The sequence below is a fragment of the Geotrypetes seraphini genome, chromosome 18 (assembly GCF_902459505.1).
Source record: "Geotrypetes seraphini chromosome 18, aGeoSer1.1, whole genome shotgun sequence".
Classification (NCBI taxonomy): domain Eukaryota; kingdom Metazoa; phylum Chordata; class Amphibia; order Gymnophiona; family Dermophiidae; genus Geotrypetes; species Geotrypetes seraphini.
The window spans coordinates 14968969-14992954 of NC_047101.1; the positions used below are offsets into that span (position 1 = coordinate 14968969).

General features: G+C 41.8%; 1 protein-coding gene across 6 annotated transcripts in view; it reads right to left on the minus strand.

Moving 5' to 3' along the window:
* Window positions 1-23986, minus strand: part of ADAMTS2 (ADAM metallopeptidase with thrombospondin type 1 motif 2) — a 225060-nt gene that overhangs the window by 102731 nt on the left and 98343 nt on the right. For all 6 annotated transcript variants that reach the window (XM_033927280.1, XM_033927281.1, XM_033927284.1 and 3 more), the window contains exon 3: window positions 12348-12501. In XM_033927280.1, the coding sequence (XP_033783171.1) occupies window positions 12348-12501 (154 nt within the window). The remainder of the gene's footprint in view (window positions 1-12347; window positions 12502-23986) is intronic.

Below are 23986 nucleotides of genomic sequence, written 5' to 3' on the forward strand. Positions count from 1 at the left end.
CCCAAAATGACAACAGAAGCACAGCACAATGGAGAAGTCGTGAGGATATGATGTCAATAATTCAGCTACGGGTATAAAGTTCAAAGTACACTTTATTGGTAGTAGCACTGCAAAGACTCGACACAGACGGCGTTTCTGAATCAATACCTTTGTCAAGAGTCTCGAAGGATGATTTCTCTATCGCACTGCTTTGGACACCAGTTTTTGGCTCTGCTCGTTTCAAGCATTAACTTGCGTTCATGCGATTGATAAATCATCCTTCGAGACTCATGACAAAGATATTGATTCTGAAACACTGTCAGTGTCGAGTCTTCGCTGAATTATTGACATATCTAGAATTCAGTCCTAAGAGCAGGACAGGATTAATTCTTCGAGGGCCCCTAGGAACACAAGTACATGGGCCCCCTGTCCTGCCCCCATTTATCTGTTTTCTTATTTACTTCTTTATTTCAAACTGGGTAACTTTAATCAGATAGCGTTGATTGGCTCTTTGGTTAAAGAGCAAACCCCAGGCCCTCTAGCACACCTTAATAAACAGTACTCAGACTTAATCTGGTAAATTGTTAAAACAGGTGTGGGGTCGGAAAGTTTTCAAATAGAAAGACTGATGTGGGTAACTCCCCCTCTCCTCTGGTGCCCCTGAAACGTGAAGTGGCAGGGAACGCGAGATGCAGCACCAGCTTGATTTTCTCCTCTCCAAACCCCGCAGACCCTCCCACCGCGAGACGACCGATAAACCTCCCTCCAGCAGCAGCATTCTAAACACGCTGCTTTGCGGCAGAGGAAATTTATGCCACGAAGCAGCGTGTTCAGAGTGCTGCTGCTGGAGGGAGGTTGGGAAGGGGGGAGGGAGGGGGCCCGGGCGATGATGCTCCGGCAAATCCAGAGAGGGGGAGAGTCCGAGGCAATGCTGCTGCTGCAGGTAAATCCAGCGACGGTGAGCCCAAATGGGTCTAAAGCACCGCACCCAGCAGGCCCCCCCTGACCATTTTGGGCCCTAGGCCCGCCTCATGGACCTACCCTTTAATCCGGCCCTGTCTATGAGCTAACAGAACAGTAGTTAGGGCAAGAGTACGCATAAGTGTACATTTCTCCTTCCGTATTCACTGTGATAGGGGGTTTAACAGACCCGCGAATACAGAAAAACTGCAAATAACTTTTTCATATGTTAATTCGCGGTTTTCTATTAAAAACCATCGTGAATATGGTGAAACCGCGAATGACATGGCGGGAGACCTGGCCTGTTCCTGAAGGAGAGGCAAAACACGATGAAGAAAGTGCCAGGAATCAGCGATTTCTCTATGCAAGCTGACGTAATTTGGGGGGGGGGGGAGGGAGACAGCAAGCTAAAAACCGTGAATCATCAAAACCACGATGGCTGAAACCGCAAATACGGAGGGAGAAGTGTACTCCTGCATAAGAGTACGCCTGTGTTTGTGGGTGAAAAATGCACATCCAGTAGATGCAGGCGTGCCTTTTACAGAATTGCCCCAAAAATGTCCGACTAGGGCTGAAAGGAATCAACAATTATCATCGTCAACAGATCATCTGGGGCAGCCTCCTTGGAGCGGCTGGGGCACGGGCAGTGTGTCTGGGAGGGAATGCATGGATGGGAGAACATCGCAGGGGAGGAGACATAGGCATCCTGGGACTGTCTGCCAAGTCTCTTCCCTGAAGAAGCCCTTTCTGGAAACGTCAATCGCTCCTCCTAAACTTACTTGCTCCACTTCATCACTGACGCTGAAACCGTGGATTGAAGACAAAGTTTTATTTTATTTTTCTTTCCAGCTTATGATTTATCTTTAATCTTATCTATTGTTTTGCCTTTTGTCTTTGTTTTGTTCTATTTCTATCAATTAAATTTCTCCCCCTTCTGCTTCTATTCCTTTCTCTCCTCTCTTCTACCTTCCAAAGTATTTAGATCAATGCTGTCTTGTTAAAATGTTTATTTTATTTTTATTTTTCCTCTAACTCTACTTTTCACTTCTCTATTACCCTCCAGGTACTTTAGTTAGATTGTGAGCCTTCGGGACAGTAAGGGAATTTTTCAAGTACCTTTCTTATTTCTAATCTTAATGTATATTTTCTGTAAACCGCTTAGAACCTAACGGATGTAGCGGTATATAAGAAATAAATTACATTACATTACATTACAGACCCTTAAGCATAAGGCACTTGCAAAGCTACCAAAAGAATTGCACATTTGATTTGCCTTTTTATTGGTCGCCAAATCCTCTGATCTTAGCATCAGCTAAAATCTTTGTCACTCCCCCCCCTCCCGAGGATTTGAAGACGTTTTAAATCATCTTCAGTTATCTCCGACATAAAGAATTACGGTAATCAATTCTGCTAGTAACGAGGGCATTACCATTTGTTTTCCCTTATTTATGGTCCCACAGACCACACTCTTGTGCCTGATAAAGATACCTCTACGTTTCATCTAGACATCCAAGCAAACGTTCATATCCGTCACTTAAAGGTCACCAGCATAAGCGCTGTGGAAGCAACAGAGGGGATTTCAGTAAAGGTCCTCACTGACAAAATATAAAGCCGCCAAGACTTCGGTACAAAATGTGTCAAGTTACAAAAGCCAGTGGCGAGCAAAATCTAGGAAGATAAATCTGGCTATGTTCCAAAACATTAAACAGCAGGCTGGTCATTTAGCTTTTGGTTTAAAGATGCCTTCGAGAGACTTGGGTGTGCTAGTGGATGCATCACTGAAGCCATCTGCACAGTGCGCAGCAGCCTCGAAAAAAGCCAACAGGATGCTTGGCATCATAAAGAAGGGCATAACAACCAGAACACGGGAAGTCATCATGCCATTGTATCGAGCGATGGTGCGTCCACATCTGGAATACTGCGTTCAGTATTGGTCGCCGCACCTCAAGAAGGACATGGCGGTACTTGAGAGAGTCCAAAGGAGAGCAACGAAAATGGTAAAAGGGCTGGAACACTGCCCATACGCCGAGAGGTTGGATAGGCTGGGGCTCTTCTCTCTGGAAAAGAGGAGGCTCAGGGGAGATATGATAGAGACCTTCAAGATCATGAGGGGCATAGAGAGGGTGGATAGGGACAGATTCTTCAGACTGAAGGGGACAACAGGTACGAGGGGGCATTCGGAGAAACTGAAGGGAGATAGGTTCAAAACAAACGCAAGGAAGTTCTTTTTCACCCAAAGGGTCGTGGACACTTTGAATGCGCTACCAGAGGAAGTGATCAGGCAGAGTACGGTACAGGGATTCAAACAGGGATTGGACGGATTCCTGAAGGATAAAGGGATCATGGGATACTGAGGGAGGAGCTGGGATGTAACACAAGTATAGAAAGCTAATCAGGTAATGAGTATAGAAACCAAACCAGGTCGTGCATGTGCAAGACCGGAGGGTTAGGACTTCGATAGGAAGACAGGACTTAAATGAGAAACCAAGGTGGCAAGGGAGCCCCTTCTGGTGATACAGACAGGTCGTGACCTGTTTGGGCCGCCGCGGGAGCGGACTGCTGGGCAGGATGGACCTGTGGTCTGACCCGGCAGAGGCACTGCTTATGTTCTTATGTTCTAACTCCTCCTAAAAAGATAATTCCACAATTGTTAGCTCTCTCTTTTCTAAAACAGATCCTAGTTCCTCCCCCGCTATCCTTCTGTACCAGTTAGTATATGTGCTTGTATTGTTCGAATTGTTTTACTGTTAACAATTTATAACTTGTATGACTTTTTATGTTCTTAAAATTTTTTTTTATTCATGGAATTCGCTTAGTAACACTTGATAAGCGATCAACACTGAAGCTTCAGTGTTGAGGAGGTGAGTAATACATTTTCTCCCAAATTCTAAAAAGTCCGCCTAAAGTTAGACACCCACATTGGCCCACCTAGGAGCCTAACATAATTGATTAATAGGCTAAATCAGTGCCAATTATTAATAATACCTCATAATTGGCATTAATTGGAAGTTAGGTGCATGTAGCAAAAAGTGGGCGTGGTTTTGAGCTGGACACCTGATTTTGACTTACTTGCCTTTGTGTTTATAACTTAGGGCTCCTTTTGCATGTTAGTCTATGGACACGGTAGCGGTTAACGCACACTAAAACGCATAGCGCACCTTAGTAAAACAGGGAGTTAGGCGCAAGCATTTAGGCCACGAAAACCTTGGCATAAATACAGTGTGCCTAAAAGTTAGAACACCTAGTGACACCTAAAGGGAAGTAGGAACCCAAGCACCATACCGGGTAGAGCTTTGGATTCTTGCCCAGAAATAGCTAAGAAGAAAAAATTTAAAAAATTTAAATTGAATCAGGTTGGGCAGACTGGATGGACCATTCGGGTCTTTATCTGCCATCATCTACTATGTTACTATGTTACGTGGTGCTGCACGTGATTCTATATAGCGTGTTCAGCCTTTATAGAATCACACTTAGTACTGCACTAGGTCCGGAGTACTCGACAAAACACCAGGAAACAGAAGTATAGCAATGTTGAATGACTTAACGTGTTTGCTACCAAGGAAACACTTAAAACACTGCAGCATTTGGATGTAAGCAGAGTGACCTCCAGTGGTCCAAAGGCAATCTCTTGAGTCACTTTCTCAGATATGCAGCCCCGACCTTGACAAGAATTTTAAAGTTAAAAAAACCCCAAATCAGACCTATGTTACCGTATCAGGGTTTGCTTCTAGAAAAACGCTCTGTGGGCAGAGAAAACAAACTTTACTACGACCTGCAACCAACAGCCAGACAAGTCTTTTTCATGCCAATAAAAGTAAAGAACACTGCCATCACCAAATGCATAGCAGCAGAAAAGTAATTAATCAAAAGATACCTACTCGGACACAATATTGATTCAATGGAGTGAAAAAACCCCTGATCTTTCTAATGAAACAATTCCTTTCCAAACGGAGCTGTCACAATTTCTCTAAATTAAAAGGCAAACAGCCAAGAAGCGGAACCGCGCATTTGGTTTTTCCACCCCCCCCAAAAAACCCACCCCCAAAAAACAAACCAACCAACCCCATAAGAAATGTCATTTGGGTTCAAAGCAAAGGTCCACTGAGCTCAGGACTCTTGCATCCCTCAGTGGCTAATCCAAATCACTTAGAAGTAATGGGTTCATAGACAAAACCGCCGAAGACAAAGGCGCGCGCCGACAACTGAGCGCATGATGGAAGCACGCACCGAAGAAAAAGAGTGTTTTTAGGGGCTCTGAAGGGGGGTTTGTTGGGGAACCCCTCCCCCACTTTACTTAATACAGATCGCGGCGGCGTTGTGAGGTGTTTGGGGGGTAGTAACCGCCCTCATTATACTGGAAACTTAACTGTTTCCCTGTTTTTTAGGGAAAAAGTGAAGTTTTCAGTAAAATGTGGGGGGTTACAACCCCCCAAACCCCCCACAACGTGGCACAATCTGTATAAAGTAAAGTGTGGGGGGTTCCCCCCCCCACACCCCCGTTGGAGCCCTTTAAAACAGTCATTTTCTTCGGCGCGCGCCTCCACGTTGCGCTCAGTTGTCTGCGCGCGCCTTTGTCCCAGCGCGCTTTTGACCTGACACCAAGTAATGAGTAGATAAAAAAAAAAAAAGAGACCTAGTTTTTGCCTCTCACTCTCAACAGGGGTGAATTGTGACCAAAAATCAGCCCAGGCATGAGGAAATCCTGTCCCCAGTTCTTTCTCTCCCCCCCGGCCCAACTAATCTAACCTTAATATTGTAACCTATGCTGTGAAAAATGAAGCAGCAAAATCCAGATGAATGGATGTCCTAAGGACCCAACAACAGCATTGTAGCAGGAGACTAACGCCCATCAACCTGGTTTTAGTCCTAATTTCTACGATTTTATATGACGCAGCACGGGATATACGGACTCCTGGTGAAGGTGTAAGGCTGCCGAAACACGGTCCGTGTTGGGTCCTCAGTACATCCATTCATCTGGGATTTTGCCGCTTCATTTTCCACATAGTGTTTTTAATAAAGGACTTCCAGTTTGGCCTCCTGCTCTCATCCTGGTCATTTGTGGCTTTGCCACGCCTTGCATTTTTGATTTTGACTTTTCTGGTTTGCCACCCCTTGGTTTTTCTGCTTAAAAGATAAGTCGGGTTGTTCAGTCGGCCAAGAAGTGGAGCCGGTGTTCAGAACTGCCTCGATCTCACTATTATTAAACCCCTAAAACTGAAGAAAATTTATTTTTAAAAGCCACAAGCACAGGCAACATTTGATCCCATACTTACGTGACTACATTTGTAAAGGAATGCCACCATATCAGCGTATGCTCATTTGCATTTGCATTATTTATCGCTGGTCCTATTTTATGCAGTGAGATCTATTTACTAATTACTCATACTAACAACGTTAATGCATGCTAACGCTGTAGCAAACCCTAGTAAATCTAGCCCTAAGCAATCAAATTATCCCAGAGTTCTAAAAGCAAGTTATAACGCATGTTTAACTTAGGAATTTATTATTCAGATGCTGCCTAGTAACTTAAGCCAGTATCTTGCTCTAAATCAGGGGTCTCAAAGTCCCTCCTCGAGGGCCGCAATCCAGTCGGGTTTTCAGGATTTCCCCAATGAATATGCATGAGATCTATGTGCATGCACTGCTTTCAATGCATATTCATTGGGGAAATCCTGAAAACCCGACTGGATTGCGGCCCTCAAGGAGGAACTTTGAGATCCCTGCTCTAAATCAAAGTTAATCTGAGTTTATGTTTAGTTTCTACCGGTGGGTTTTGAAAATTGGAGGGGGGGGGGTTAATCCGTTTATTGAAACATTAAGCAAGTACATGTACAGCAAACTGTTTCAGATTCTTTTCAATTTATACTAAATAATATTAATCTTCTACAGATATCCCCAACCCACTCACCCCCAACCCCATTTTCCTCAAGAGAAAAATGTGCATGATGCAACTCCGTGAGAGTACAGGAGCAAAAACTTCCCGAGTGAAGAAAATCCAGAACTCGGGGCTCCTTTTACTAAGGGCAGTAACGCGCGGAATAGCACGTTGAAAATCAAGGGTGGGAAATTTCATGGCGACACCAGAAAATATTTCTTCACCGAAAGGGTGGTTGACCGCTGCAATAATCTTCCACAACAGGTAATTGAGGCCAGCAGCGTGCCAGATTTTAAGAAAAGATGGGATTGGCATGTGGGATCTCTTCATGGAGGTAGTTAGGGGGGTGGGCCATTAGGGTGGGCAGACTGGATGGGCCGTGGCCCTTTTCTGCTGTCATGTTTTATGTTTCTATGTAAATTGCCAAGCGCGCTAGATGCTAACGCCAGCATTAGTTCTAGCCGCGTGGCGCGGGTTTAGCGCGTGCTAAAATGCTGCGTGCGTTAAAAAGGCTAATGCAGCTTAGTAAAAGGAGTGCTCAATTGCGAGACCAACAGACCCCATCAAATGCAAGGTTTGTTCTTATGCTCTATTTGTTATTAAAACTCCCAAATCTGGCTAAACAACAGAATATTATTTAATGCTCTCTCCTTAGCAATTTCCCAAAAGAATATGCGACGATTACAATGAATGCAAAATGCAGCGGTCAAACTGATTTTCGGGCTGAAGAAGTTTGATCACGTGGCACCTTAACGACCGATAGCTGCATTGGCTACCGATGGAGGCACGCGTAAAGTCCTCCTCCGATATTCGCAGGGGTTCCGTTCCAGGAACCCCCCACGAATCTTGAAAAACCGCTAATACGATTTTTCATGGGGGAGACTGGAGAGGGCAGCGGGGGGAGGCAGGAGAGAGCAGCCGGAGAGCCAGCGAGTGCAGGAAATCACTCGCTGTATGCTCCGACCGCCTCTTCCTGCTTTGACATGCAACTCCTGATTGGTAAGGCCCGACATAGTGCAGGAAGAGGCGGTCGGAGCATACAGCGAGTGATTTCCTGCACTCGCCGGCGCTCAGGCTGTTCTCTCCTGCCTCTCCCGCTGCCCTCTCCAGTCTCCCCCATGAAAAATTGTATTAGCGGTTTTTCAAGATTCGTGGGGGTTCCTGGAACGGAACCCCTGCGACTATCGGAGGAGTACTGTATATATATATGAGAGCATAAATATGTATGTGTGTGTATGTATATATATATATATATATATATATATATATGTATGTATATATATATATATATATATATATATATATATATATACATACACACACATACATATATATATATAGTCAGGAATATGTCTTCATATTGTGGTCTAACACAAGCTGTGTTATTCATTTTGTGTGTGTATATATATATATATATATGTGTGTGTGTGTTTGTGTGTGTATATATAAATGCAAAATTAAAATATATTACAGAAAAATAGTGCAACAACATACTATTGTATTGTGACTTACTAAATAGGAGCCTTAGACTGCAAACACTTTAGTGAAGCTTTCTGTAGCTCACCTTGAGCTCAAATTTGGAAAGGTGAGCAATTACATCTAAAATCCAATCCAATATCAAAGTGCAGGGTTCTGAGAAAACAATAGCTGTAAGAGCCGATGGAGCACATGTTCCCATGGTAACTCCTGGAAGGATACGGTACATGACACCATACCTCTAATCAGGAAGAGAAGATGATGCTAGGGATTTTGTTAAGCAGTATGATAGCACAGTATGGCCTGAACATCATTACCAAATAACAATCTGCTGGTCTAGAAGATGCAGGATATAAAACATAATTAAGAAAACCACAGTAACAAAGGAAATAAGTAAAGTGACTTGCTGGCTTATTTATTTATTATTTAAAAGATTTCTTAACCGCTTATAACTAGGCGGTTCACCCTCCTTTCCTTTTGTACTGGTAAATATTTGTACGTGTACACCAGTGGTCTCAAACTCTAACCCTTTGCGGGGCCACATTTTGGATTTGTAGGTACTTGGAGGGCCGCAGAAAATATAGTTAATGTTTTATTAAAGAAATGACAATTTTGCATGAGGTAAAACTCTTTATAGTTTATAAAACTTTCCTTTAACAGTTAAAAGGAAAGATATATAAACTATAAAGAGTTTTACCTCATGCAAAATTGTCATTTCTTTAATAAAACATTAACTATTTTTTCTGCGGCCCTCCAAGTACTCTATTTTTTTCTGCAGCACTCACATTTAAAGTTCAATATCTTTTCTTTCTCAAAACTGGCACATTTCAATCACTAAATTGAAAATAAAATCATTTTCCTACCTTTATTTGGTAATTTCATCAGTCTCTGGTTGCACTTTATTCTTCTGACTGTGCATCCAATACTTCTCCCCTTCTTTCAGCCTCCTGTATGCTTCCTCTCCTCCAGACCTCATTCCCTCCCCCAACTTTTTCTTTTTTTCTCTGTCTGTCTTTCTCTGATTCCGTGCCCCATTTTTTGCTTTGTTTCTGGTTCCCTGTCCCCACCCCACCTTCTTTCTTTCTTTCTTCCTTCCTCCGTGCCCCATTTTTTACTTTTTTTCCTGGCTCCCTGTCCCCACCCCACCTTCTTTCTTTCTTTCTTTCTTTCTTTCTTCCTTCCTTCCTGCCCTTTCCCCATGCCACCACCGCCGCAGAATAGGCTGCTGCCGCTATCGGGAGCAGGCCATCTCCCTGCTTCTCTTCTGCACGGGGCCGACCAACTCTCGCTGCCCGATGTCAATTCTAACGTTGGAAAGGACGTTCCGGGCAGCCAGGCAGCGATTGGCTAGCCAGAACGTCCTCTCGACGTCAGAATTGACGTTGGGCCGCCAGAGTTGGTCGGCCCTGCAGGGAAGAGAACAGTGGACCGCCCCCCCCCCTTGGTACGCCACTGGAGCAGCAGCGTGTCTGGCCAGTTCGTTCGTTCAAAGCCATGGGTGGCGGCTCCTTGCGAGATCCGCGCCTGAGTCTGAAGCCTCTCTGATGTTGTGACATCAGAGAGGCTTCCGATGCAGGAGTGGATAGCGCAAGGAGCCGCCAACCCGCGGCTTTGAGCGAACGAGCCGGCTGCTGCTCCAAAAGGAAGAGAATGATGGCCTCCAGACCGTGGGCCGCAAATAAAACCTGGAGAGCCACATGCAGCCCGCGGGCCGCGTGCTTGAGACTGCTGGTGTACACTGTATGATTATTTGTATAAAGTTGTTTTATTGTTTGTCTCCTAATTTTAAACTGTCATACGCATTGAAGTATTTGACATTGCGTGTACAACAAATTTTTAATAAACTTGAAAAAAAACTGTCATAAATTTTTTTAAAAAAATTTCTATGACAGGTCTCCTAGTATAAATGTGTACATATACGTAGAATGATCGATTATGGTATAAATGTGTCTGTACTGAAAACCATCTCAGGCTACTGTAATTTTGTGCTTCTGGGTGCACCTGCGTCAGCCCTAAGTGCACTGCAGGTAGCCCAGAATGCGATCGTTCGAGCTCTGTTTCGATTAAGAGCGAGCAATCAAGCGTCAGAATGCTATATAATTTTGTAATGGTTAAAATTAGGACATCGAATCCTTTATAAATTACTGGTCGTGGTGCATCTTTGTATACACAATAAGGCACCAAAACATTTGATGGATAGCATTCTGCCATACAAACCGCAGCGCATGTTACGCTCGGTGACTCACGATGACCTACGTTTTCCGAGAGTGAAACAGCTGCGGCTAGCCATCTAGAGATAGCGTGTTTTCGTGTGTGGGTCCTCGGGAGTGAGTCGTTTTAAGAAAATGTTGAAGAAACACCTCTTCTGTGAGATGAAATATGGGATTTATAGTTTTTCGATGTGCGGTGCTGGTAGCCTCTTTGTAATTTTAGGAGGCTTTACATTACCACTATTATGGTTTATTCATGTTCGATTTGTTGTACTGTATGCGATTCTATTGTAACCTGCCTTGGGAAAGGCGGGGTATAAATAAGTACAAATACAAAACGCTAACTCTGTATTGTAACACCATTGCAGGAGCTCATGCAAACTGCTCTGAATTGACTCCCCAGTAATTAGTAGCAGTATAGAAGCTTTCCGTAAATAATAAACTCTGGTAACCCTATGAATGCACCTTGGCTACTCCAAACTCACTCTGCCCCATCTTGTAAGCAGTTAGATTTTTATTCGCAACAGGAATGGGGAGAACTTGATGGGCCTTTATATGAAAGTAAACAGTTGTTTAACTTTATAACATAGAAACATAGAAAGATGACGGCAGAAAAGGGCCACAGCCCATCAAGTCTGCCCACCCCACTTACCCACCCCATTAGATCTGGATGCTGATGACCTAGTTTCTTAACTCTCGTAGGGATCCCACGTGGATGTCCCATTTATTCTTGAAGTTGAGCACGTTGGTGGCCTCGACCACCTGCACTGGAAGTCTGTTCCAGTGATCTACCACCCTTTCTGTGAAAAAATACTTCCTGGTGTCGCCATTAAATTTCCCTCCTCTGAGTTTGAGCGGGTGCCCCCTTGTGGCCGAGGGTCCTTTGGGAAAGAATAAGTCATTTTCCACTTCGACACGACCTGTGATGTACTTAAACGTCTCAATCATGTCACCCCTTTCCCTACGCTCCTCATAATAACATAGTAAATGATAGCTGATAAGGACTACATGAGCATGATGTCACTGGGTTGCATCAGATGCCCTTCTGACACGGTCCCAAGCTGGAAGCTTTTGAAAAGCATTCCCACTCAAAATCATGAGATTCACTGGAAATCAGCGTAAACGTATGAAACAAAAATCAATTTTATATGCGAGATGTACAAAATGATTGTTTGCTATAATTAATTTCATTCACTATTCATAATTAAGGAGGGCTCAGATACAAACTCCAATTACTGCACCGTAGATAGAAAAGCCACAGATATCTTACATGTTATGTTTCGTCAGTGGACCACTGACAACACTCTTTGGGCGAACAACTGGGAGAAATAATTGAGCTCGACTGTTATTAGCTTCTTGAAGAAAATGCACATCTTGAAAAATTACTGTAAAATATATTACGTCTGTTTGTTTCTTGACTTCTCTTTCTTTGATTTTTGACAGGACAGGAATGATCTATCACATTAATCAATTTGTTCGTCCACTCACTGGACTTCTTCAACGTCTTTCAACATCTTCCAACTAAAACACATTCAGCTTTTGAAGACCATTCCTTCTAAGAAGATGACAGCAAAGTTACATTCTGGTCTCAAAGAATTTTGAGACTGCTGAGGAAAGTCATTAGATCCACCAAAAAGAATTAAAACAGAACTGAAAATATTGACTAGGCAACCAGGCAACTCTGGGAGAATTTTGGATCCAGTCCAAAACAAGGCACATAGGGCTGATGGGGTATGCAAGGTCTTTTGGGGATGATGGGATTCGACTTAATGAGGTCGAGCTCAGGTTAAAATGAAAAAGAAAAAAAAAAATCATTTGTTAATCCTCAGTCATTGCTTTCAACTTACCTCTGTATTGCACATCAGAATGATTGCTTGGTAGAACCTTCTTTAAAGCTGATTTGCGATACACAACATGTGTTCTACCACCCTCCTCATGTTCCGGAACCTGCTCCAGAGGTTCAATAAAGAACTCGTCCTTGTCTGTTCGAATCATGCCAGCCTGAGGAAACAGGGCAGAAATCGAACATGTATATGATCAAAGAGGTAGTAGACATTCAGATTCAAGAGCACATTTGAATATTCTCTTGAGAGCAGAGTAGTCAAGTTGCACTAAATAAGCCAAGTGAAGCTTTCGGTGGGGGGAAAACAAGGCATCAGTTCTTCAAAATGTCAAGAAAGAGAGAGACAGAAAAGAAAAGATGAGCTACTGAAAAATCAAGGTTCTGGACCGAATCTTTTTTTTTTTTTTCATCTTTATTGATTTTCAAACTTTGACAGTGCAATATAACTAATTTAAACATAAACACTACACAGAACGCACTTTAAATATACAATTAATACATAAAACAATCATTTCTCCCCCCCCCCCTCCTCTCCATAACTAATACAAGAAGACGTACTGATGTAATTACAATATTATATACTAGTCTTTAAGCCCGTTACATTAACGGGTGCTAGAATATGTGTGTGTGTGTGTGTGTGTATTTCTTTCTCTCTCTCTCTCTCCTTAGCCTGTTTCTGTATTTCTTTCTTTCTGTCTTTCTTTTTCCTCGGCTGTCCACCACGCAGTACCTGTTTCCTGCTCCCCCTGTCCAGCATTAGTCCTCCGATCCTTCCCCCCCCCCCCGTCCATCAGCACCTCTTCCCCTGTCCAGCAGTAGGCCTCCCTTCCTTTTTTTTGCCCCCCCCCACCCGTCCATCAGCACCTCTTCCCCTGTCCAGCAGTATCTATTTTCTTTTTCCCATGTCCAGCAGTAGGCCTCCCTTCCTTTTTTTGCCCCCCCTCCATCAGCACCTCTTCCCCTGTCCAGCAGTACCTCTTTTCTGTTTCCCCTGTCCAGCAGTAGGCCTCCCTTCCTTTTTTTGCCCCCCCCCTCCATCAGCACCTCTTCCCCTGTCCAGCAGTACCTCTTTTCTGTTTCCCCTGTCCAGCAGTAGGCTTCCCTTCCTTTTTTTTTTTTGCCCCCCCCGGTCCATCAGCACTTCTTCCCATGCCGACATCTGCCTAAAGCCGCCGCGGCCTGCAGGCACCGACAGCCTCTGCGGCCTGCTCCCACTCCCTCCTCGCCATCGCTTGCCGTGCCGTCCTCCCCCCCCCCCGGGAAGCTTCGTTTCGGCTTCGGCAGCCTTCTGTCTGCGAGCCGCCCGCCCGTGTTTAAAGTGAAAGCCACCGACTTACCTTAAATTAAGAGAGAGCTGCTGAAAGGCTAACGGCTCCCTTTTTTTTTTTTTTTTTTCAAACCCGTCGTCGCGGTTCCGTGCAGTGAGAGTCGGGGGTGAGGAAGGCCGCCGCAACCTCGCGGCTACCCCCAGCTGTGTAACTTTTTTTTTTTAGTTGAAAGCCGCCGCTGCAGCTTCTCTCTCGATCCTGGTGCAGTTCGATAGAGGAGCCATGGCGGCGACTTGAGCATAAGCGCGAGAGAGCCGTGGGCGCGCATGCGCAGTCGTGTTTCCGCGATGGGATCAGGGAACACGATTTTTGAGTGCGCATATGCGGCCTATCATTTTATTATATTAGATAAGTAAATTTAGCAAACCAGAATACATAGCCCTCCACCCCCCCACCCACCCACCCTGGATGTATAAGGAAAACCAATAAAAGGAAAGATGCATGACAGTCATTGCGACTCAATAAATGCTGTCAATGGACTCTGGACCGAATCTTAATCAGCGTTTTATCCCCATTTACAATCAAACCCTGGATTTGGCTGTTACATCCAAGACAAAAATCTATCCTCTTCAGCTCCATTACACTTTATGCTAATGAAAAGTCCATAATCATGTCAGAATAGCCTCATACAACATTTCAAGGAAGGCAAAAGTCCAAATAAAAGCAACAACCCACTAATTACAAACATATGGCGGACCATTGTATAACTGCCAAGTTATCTACATCTAATATCAGCCTGTGGACTAAAGAATATGACATTTTCAAGAGCAAGAACTGTTTGCATAAAGCAGAAAACTGAAAACAGCAGGTCTGTGGATTCCATGCTAGAGAACCTGAAATGATTAAAAACTGCAAGAACAAAGCTGAAGTGGTTTATCAATGTCATTGGAGCCTTGAGATTAGATTTATAGCCTTCCTTTATATATATATATATATCTTTAGTTTATGGGTGGCTCAGAAACAGGCTGTACAATTAAGGTAAACATTGTATTAAAAGTTGGCTAGTGTCCAACAAATGAATTTTGTTTGGTGCAGGATCTTGCTGCTGTTTGCTATAATGCATCTAAATCAGGGGTGTCAAAGTCCCTCCTCGAGGGCCGCAATCCAGTCGGGTTTTCAGGATTTCCCCAATGAACACGCATGAGATCTATTTGCATGCACTGCTTTCATTGTATGCTAATAGATCTCATGCATATTCATTGGGGAAATCCTGAAAACCCGACTGGATTTCGGCCCTCGAGGAGGGACTTTGACAGCCCTGATCTAAATTCAATACTTGTGAAGTTGCAAAAGCCTACAATGGAAGGCAAAAGAGATTTGGATTTAACTCTTACAAGTTATTATTCAGGTGCAGTAGGTATTTTCTAAAGTTCTTTTTTTTTTTTTAAATAATAATAATTATAATTTTTATTAACATTTTAACAAAAAAAATTCAGACCATAGTGGGCCACACATGTTTGTTCTTCACGGTGGCCCCGGAACAGCACAACAATGCATGTATGATTTATTTTGTTCCTTTTTTGGAACCACTGATTTTAATGTTGCATGCTGGGAAGGGAGGAGAGAGAAAACCAATTCCCAGCATATGGGAAGGGAGGGAGTTAAGGTTATATGGTTTGTATTATTGCTGAATATTAAGTGATATATTTAATTTTAAAATGTTTTAACTTACTGTCACATTTATTGCAACTTTGAAAATGAATAAAGATTTTAAAAAAAACCAATAGGGGTAAGGGAGGAGATCTGAGGGATGTCTAGGGAACCCTTATATTCTCTATTAAATGAACGTGTTCTCTTTATAAGAACATATTTCTAATAGTGAGGAGTATGTGGTACCTTCTATTTGTGAGAACATCCCTTGAATTGTGCTTGTGAGGTCATAGGCCTCTATTGTTTCCATTGGGTTCTGAATGACTTTCAACCTCTTGTGTGTGGGCAATAGGGGCAGACACATAGGCAGGGGACAGGAAAGCAGGTCTGAAGCATTCTAATTTTATTACATTACATTAGAGATTTCTATTCCGCCATTACCTTGTGGTTCAAGGTGGATTACAAAAGAGTTATAAACGATGGGTTTCAATGGAAGATCCATTGGTCGTTTCTAGAGAAGGTAAAGAATAGATCAAGTAGTATCTGTGAGGCAGGAAGAAGGTGGGAAGAAGGAAGGCATTTGTGATGTTAAAACTGTTTCAGGGATTTCTTGAAGAGTATAGTTCTTATTTCTTTTCTGAACATCTTGTAGTCTGGGGTGGTTATCAGTAGATTGCAGATTATACCTTATATATTTAGCTGCAATAGTAAACCTAGTATTGCATGTGTACATACGTAGGACAACTGATTTAGTATAAACTTGTGCATATAAGTAGGATGATGGATTATGGCATAACCACACCGATATTAATAACTCTGTAACACCACCACAGAGCTCCAAATATTTCAGTATACTGTAGAGCCCATGTATTATAACACCTCACAACTCCTTAGGGTAACATCTCTACAGAAGTCAATGTATCATAACACCTTCACAGAAGCTCATGTAGTGAAGCGCCTTTGCAGAGGCCCTGAATTGACTCCCCAGTCATTAGTAGCGGTATAGAAGCTCTCAGTAATCATAATGATATTATACCATCTATATTTATTTATTTACTTAATTAAAGAACTTATTATCCGCTTATCTCCTAAGGGGCTTATAAGTAAACATACACAGTAGAGGTCAAATTATATCCTACAGTCAAGGACTAGAAAGTTTGAGTGTTTCCCAGGAAGGAGAAGACAGGTCTTACTCTTAGGAGTTTTCAGAGGAGATGGCAGTCCTGTGTCCATATGGGTTTCTTAGAGAGGCTCTGGGGACTCTAAAGCAGTCCCTGAGACTCTTCAGATAGAAGATTCATATTGACTTGGCAAGTCCATGTAAAAGGTACTGATAAAGTACTTTATACTGGAGAGGACGCAATATTTAGGGTAACATACTGCTGAAAGGCAGAAGAAGCAGCAGTGCAATAACATAGAATTTTAGGTATCACACAGGCCATCAGACAGGAGAACCCAAACGTAGTCATCAAGGGCTGGAATCCTTTCAGGTCTTCTACAATGAACATACATGAGATGTATTTGCATACAATGGAAGATCTTATATGCATTCATTGTAGAAATCTTGAGGACCAGGCTTGGGAACCCCTAACATAAGACATCCATAGCCTATCTAGCAGAAGCTACAGCCATTGAGAAGCAATGGATTCTGCCCACTTGAATTGTAGATAGATGAATGGAGACTACCGATAGAAGGCTGTATCATGGGAGTGGTCAAGCCGTAAGCAGGCAACAGTGGAGATCATATGTAGATTTACATTAGAATAGTGGTTCCCAACCCTGTCCTGGAGGACCACCAGCCAGTCAGGTTTTCAGGACAGCCCTAATGAATATGCATGGAGCAGATTTGCATGCCTGTCTCCTCCATTACAAGCAAATCTTTCTCTCATGCATATTAATTAGGGCTATCCCAAAACCCAACTAGCTGGTGGTACTCCAGGACAGGGTTGGGAACCACTGCAGTAGAAGATCTGAGAGACCATGATGGTCAGTAAGGTGTTAGCAGAGAAGCTATTTCAGTATTATTTCAGTAGTAAGCGTGATGGGCTAACAGAATCTTAAAGTAAAACCAATAAGCCAAAGGAAGCCAGAGCTGTTAGAACAAAAGAATAGCCTTACTGGGTCAAACCAATGGTCCATCTAGCCCAGTATCCCATCTTCACGGTTACCAATCTAGGTCACAAGTACGTGGTAGCAACATTCCAGGCAAGCAGTAGTTTCCCCCATGTCTACCTCAATAGCAAACTATTGACTTTTCCTCCAGGAATTTGTCCAAACCAGCTTCGTTAAACACTCATACCACGTCCTCTGGCAACATGTTCCAGAGCTTCACTACTCTATGAGTGAAAAAAATATTTCCTCCTATTGGTTTTAAAAGAATCTCCCTGTAACTTCATCGATTGTCCCCTAATCTTTGTAATTTTTAATGAAGTAAAAAAAAAATTGATCCATTTGTATCCATTCTACACCATTCAGGATTCTGTAAGCTTCAAACATATCTCCCCTCAGCCATCTCAATTCCAGGCTGATGAGCCCTAACCTCTTTAGTCTTTCCTCATACAAGAGGAATTCCATCCCATTTATCAAACAGTATTGGAGAGACATGGTCATATTTTTTAGCATTATAAAGAAGCTTCATGTTGTTATTCTGGATATGCTGTAGGCAGCATAATTGGTAATCTGAAAGGCTCACCAAGAATGAATTATGATAATCCAGTCAATTTAAAACCAAGGCATACATCAAGGTGCAGCATGCTCAGTTGTCCAAATAGGGTTTGACAGAGTGCATTTTCAGCAGAGCAAAAAATGTTTTTGGATCGTCTTTGAGATGTAGGGCGAAAAAGAACGTTTAGCATTGAAAATGAAACCCAATGACTGAATGGAATCCTTGAGGGGAACTGGAATGCTTCCGAGAAGTGGTTGAAAAGGAAGTTGAATATATTGCTTGTGTTGTCTGAGCCAGGAGCAAATATAATCCAAGTCGGCAGAGTGATTTCTGAAAAGATTGCTCCCAGGAAATGTGGGTTACTGGATGTCATAAGCAAAGGTGTAGGGTGAAATGTCCAACAGTTGGACAAGAATAGCAAAAGAGGAGAGAGATATTAAGCAAGGTAGGACCAGAATAGATCCCTGTGGAAGATAGGGAGTTAGAGAAGAATTCATTAAATAGCTGAAATGTGCAAAAAATATGACATGAGCAGAACCAGTGGGGTCGCTATTGAGGTATGATAGAGGATAGTTTCTCGAGGGTGGAAGGGATCATGATTGGGCAGACTAGTTGGGCCGTTGGCCCTTTTCTGCCGTCATATTCTATGTTTCTATGTTAAGGCCAGTCTTGCAAAATCATGACAATAAAAGAGAATGGTGGATCACTTAAGTCCAATTATATTAACAGAACATCCTTACCAGCAGTAAGATGACAAAAATATCATTAAGATGGGCCAGAAGAGGAGTCTCAGTCTTGTGAATGTCTGTAAACTCCCTTCTTGCCCTGCTGTTGCACCTACCATCCATAACAGGACCATAACTTATGAACTCATTGAAATATCTTGCTATCTTTTACACTAACAATTTAATTTTGATTTTCAAGGAGCCTTTATTATTGAATCTGGTTTCTCTACCCTTTATCACACGTGACATTTGCAGATATTTAGATCTATCAGCCTATAAGACCCTTCTCTATGCTTTGGTCATCTCTCAACTGGATTACTGCGATCTATTTAGGTGCTAATTACATTACATTAGAGATTTCTATTCTGCCATTACCTTGCAGTTCTAGGCGGATTACTAAAGAGTTGGGTTACAAAAGGAGATCATTGGCCCTTTCTAGTAACGGTAAAGAGTAGTATCGGGGGAGTCTGGAAGAAGATGGAAAGAAGGAAGGTATTTGTGGTGTTAAGACTTTTTCAAGGCTTTCTTGAAGAGTATAGTTTTTATTTCTTTTCTGAACATCTTGTAGTCTGTTGTAGTTGTCAGTAGACTGGAGATTTGGTTTTCTAGTTTTGCTGCTTGAGTGGCTAGGAGGCCATCGTATAGTTTTTTTCTGTTTAACTTCTTTGATTTGGGGGGGGGTTTTCTATGTCTGGTTGAGGTAGTTTGGATGAGGCGGTTGTTCAGGTAGGATGGGCCGTCTCCGTTTAAAGTTTTTAAATAGTATACAGTAGAATTTAAATAGGAGCCAGTGTGAGTTGACGTTTGCTTCTGTAACGTGGTCATGTTTCCTTAATGAGTAGACAAGTCTCAGAGCTAGTCTGATCAAATGTCTTCAATCAGTTCAGAATGCAGGTATCTGTATCTATCCCATAATTTAAAAAATGTGATTGTTTTGCCCTCTCATGATTTGCTACCTCTGGCTCCCTTTCGATACAGGGTTCAATTGAAAACTTTCATCCTAACCCACAAGATTCTTTATCCAGTACCCCAGATTATTATTCTTCATTGACTACAACATAAGGTCCAATACGTACTCTTCAAAATGCTTTTAAATCTCATCTTTCCAATCCCTTTGTCATAGAAACATAGAAACATAGAAAGATGACGGCAGAAAAGGGCTACAGCCCATCAAGTCTGCCCACTCTACTGACCCACCCCATTAAGTCTGGGTGCTGATGACTTAGTTCCTTAGCTCGACCCTCGTAGTGATCCCACTGGATGTCCCATTTATTCTTAAAGTTGAGCACGCTGGTGGCCTTGATCACCTGCACCGGGAGTTTGTTCCAGTGATCCACCACCCTTTCTGTGAAGAAGTACTTCCTGGTGTCACCATTAAAGTTCCCTCCTCTGAGTTTGAGCGCGTGCCCCCTTGTCTGTTGTTTATAGTCTGAGTCCACTGAGTCCCAATCCCCAATTCTCTTGATTTTAGATTAACTCATCCTTCTTCCCATTTGTTAAAGTATTCCACCCAAATTGTTTTCCCCTGCACCCCAATCTCTGACTAGATACTTCCTTTTGATTCAAACCATCTTGGTTCTCTTCCATTTGCAATTTGTATCCCAGAAAGTACTTTTTCTGTTCCCCTTACATCTCATACACTCATTGTATGTATCTCGTTGTAAACATCTCTTACTTCTTGTTGTAAACATCTCTTACTCTCATTATATGTAACTTGTTGTAAACCGCTTTGAACTTATGGTATAGCGGTATATAAGAAATAAAATTATTATTATTAAATAGTCAGCATTTTTCTTTCTTTTTTTTTTTTTTAATTATTTATTTATCAAATTTTTACATGTTATAAATCAAGTATCCACTTGTACAGAAAGTTGAAGAATAGTCAGCATTTTTCTACACTAAAAGAGACGTCCATAGGCCATTATTGAGATGGCTTGGGGAAATCCACTGCTTATTCCTTGGATAAGCAGCATAAAATCTGTTTTACTAGCTAGGTACTTGGGACCTGGATTGGCCACGGTTGGAAACAGGATACTGGGCTTCATGGACCATTGGTCTGTCCCAGTAGAGCAATTCTTATGTTCTTATGTGAGCCACGTATAGGACAGTCAAGGCATTGTGACATCACTGATGAGGCTGGCTCTTAGGCATTGGTGGAATGAGGCTTTATGACATCACAATCTCAGCTCTAGAATGTTGCTACTCTTTGGGTTTCTGCCAGGTACTTGGGACCTGGGTTGGCCACTGCTGGGAACAGGATACTGGACTTGAGGGACCTTGGGTCTGTCCCAGTATGGCAACTCTTATGTTCTACAAACTTGTGGAATGCCTCACCTGAAATACTGCGTTCTGAACCAATCGTTCCTGAAATTCAGGTCTGCCTCGGTTATGGGATTGGTATCATGAGCTACTGCCGAGTGGACCTGGGTCCATTACCTGTCTGTCCTGGTCTTCTTCTAATCTAATCTATCATTTGTGTGTTGCTCTATGCATAAATAGGTTCAAGGTGACGTACAATTTGAGTGTTGGGCAAAAAGATTGAAGAAATAAGGAGTGATTGACCGAGTGATTGTTATTTTAACTCTCCTTTATTTTCTTTGCCTATCCCCTTTCCTAAAAAATGTTTGTAGTTCCTTTCCATTCCTAATTGTGATATTTATATTTGTAAGCCATTCAGACAGTTCACATCTTGTCTTTGTTTACTCTTCTACTCTTTCCTGTTGATTATTGATGTTCCTTTCCTTTTAAAATTAGTATATTTTGAATAGAACTAAAACAAAAAAAGCAGGAAGTTAGGATGATACCTTTTTATTTGACTAACAGTACATTTTTGACTAGCTTTCAAAAGTTATTGCCTTTGAAAACTAGTTAATAAATGTTCTAAGCGAAAAATTCTTGACGACGCCATGTTAGATTTTTTTTTTTTTGTTTAATCACTGGCCACGGCAGTATTAGCTCCAACGCTCATAGAATGTATGTGGCACAGTGGGGAATGTGTGGTACTGTGATTAGAGCTACAGCCTCAGCAGCCTGCCCTATACAAAGGGTCTGCTTTAAAAGAAATACGCAGAATACAAATTCTTCAAAACACTGCAATAAAAAATAATTACGAAAAAGAAAAAATTTGATCATGTTACACCGCTTCTAAAGGTTACCAGTAAACCACAGAATCATTTATAAAATAGCTTTACTCACACATCAAATACTAATAAATAAAGCACCCATGTTTTTAGAAAGATGTTTAATACCGTACTCTCCCATAAAATCCTTAAGATCTGAAGATAAAGCTTTGCTAGTAGTGCCTTCCTTAAAAGTTATATATTCTAGGAGAGATATGATTTTTTCGGCCACAGCCCCACAAATCTGGAATTCACTTCCATTTAATATAAGAGAAGAAAAAGCACTGAGCAAGTTTAAAAGTCTCCTAAAGAGCTGGCTATTCAAGGACGCTTTCCAATAGATTTGTTCTAACCTATAATAGTTCTAGGAAGACGATCTAATAGAATTAAGCGGGTACCTGTTCCCCAACCTTCTGTGTCTTGACCCTCCCATGGTTTTATTTTTACTTTTATTTTTTTTTTTTAGAATTGTATTTACGTCAATTGCTGTCAACCGCTTCCCTCCTTACTTGTATCAATGTATTAGTAGTGAATGTTATGTTTGTTGGTTTTTAAAATTTTATTCCATTTTTGAAATGTAAATTATGTAAATCGCATTGTAAATGTAAATTATGTAAATCGCATTGGATTTGGACTATGCGAAGTAATCAAAGAAATGAAATAAACTTGAAACTTGAATCTCATACTGCTCTTTGTAACCCTGGGCAAGTCACTTAATCCCCAGATTGCCCCAGGTACATTAGAGTGTGTGAGTCCACTGGGACAGAGAGGGAAAAATGCTTGAGTGCCTGAATGTAAACCACTTAGGCTATAAGTGGTATATCAATACAAAAAATAAATAATACCACCATGGCTAGTGATAAAAAAGCCTAATGCGGCTTTGTTAAAGAGGGGGGAGGGGGGTGGAGTTAATTAGTAAATTGGCTTCAATAATGAGCTTTAACAAGCTCATAATTGAAAAATAATAAAATTTAACTGGAAGATAGGCAAACATTACCACCATTTACAAAAGTCTATTATCTTCCAAATAAGAAATTGCAACAGCAACAACAACAACAGAATATGGGACAGGACTATGAATTTATCTAATATTCTGGAAACATCTGATAAAGAATTGGCGGAACCAGCAACTTTACTTTTAACAGTAGCTCTCGCACCAGATAAAAAACTGGTTGCTGAGACTTTTCTTTAAAAATAAACAAAAATAATTTTTAGGTTGTAAAATACAGATGTTTCCAGATTTGGCCAAGGAGACCCAGCGAAGGAGACGTGAATTTTTGTTAAGGAAACCTGGTGTTATGGCTCTAGGGGCTACATTTTATTTGCGACACCCATGTGAATGTGTAATTAATTATCGTTCACATAAATTTGTCTTCTTTGAGCCATCTCAACTTACAACCTTTCTATCAACTTCATGTTTGGAGAAAGATGGAACATGAGTGCTTAGTTTAAGAAAAGGTGTATTTTCAGTCTACTAGTAATATTTACTCAATTTAATTTTTCTTATTATTACTTGCCCATCATCCACTTTGGATCCTAATTGTGGACTTGAGTAGAGATTAAGCTTATATTTGATATTTGATTGATGTATTATGTTTAATTACTAATTCTTTTGCTGGATTTCCTTTCTGTACAAGTTATGCTTGATTATATTGAAAAATTCAATAAATATATATATATATATATATATATATATATATATATATAACTGGAAGATCGGCACCTATCTTTTGTAGAATTGCGCCTACGAAGATAGGCGCCTATCGCATAGCACCTAGAGGCGTCTAACACCAAAGTAGGCGTGTTTAGGGGGGGCGGAGAAAGATAGGCGCTGCTAGGCACAATTCTCTAAAGAACTTAGGTGCCTATAGGGTGGGTCTTTAAAACCCTGGACTACGTTACAGGCGCCTAAATTTTAAGTTAAGTGCCACTAAGCGCGATTCCATAATGGGCGCCTCAGTGTGATCGACATGCAATACACACCTATCTTTTTTTAGGCACCCCTTACAAAATCTGGTCCTAAGTGCAAGAAAAGGGTATCTTTGTTTACCTCCCTCCCCCTTTACGAATCCACGATAGTGGTTTATAGCGCTGAACGCTCTGCGCTGCTCCCGGCGCTCACTGGAACTCTACGAGCGTCAGGAGCAGCACAGAGCATTCAGTGCACTAAAATCCGCTATCACGGTTTTGTAAAAAAACAAAAAACAAAAAGAGGG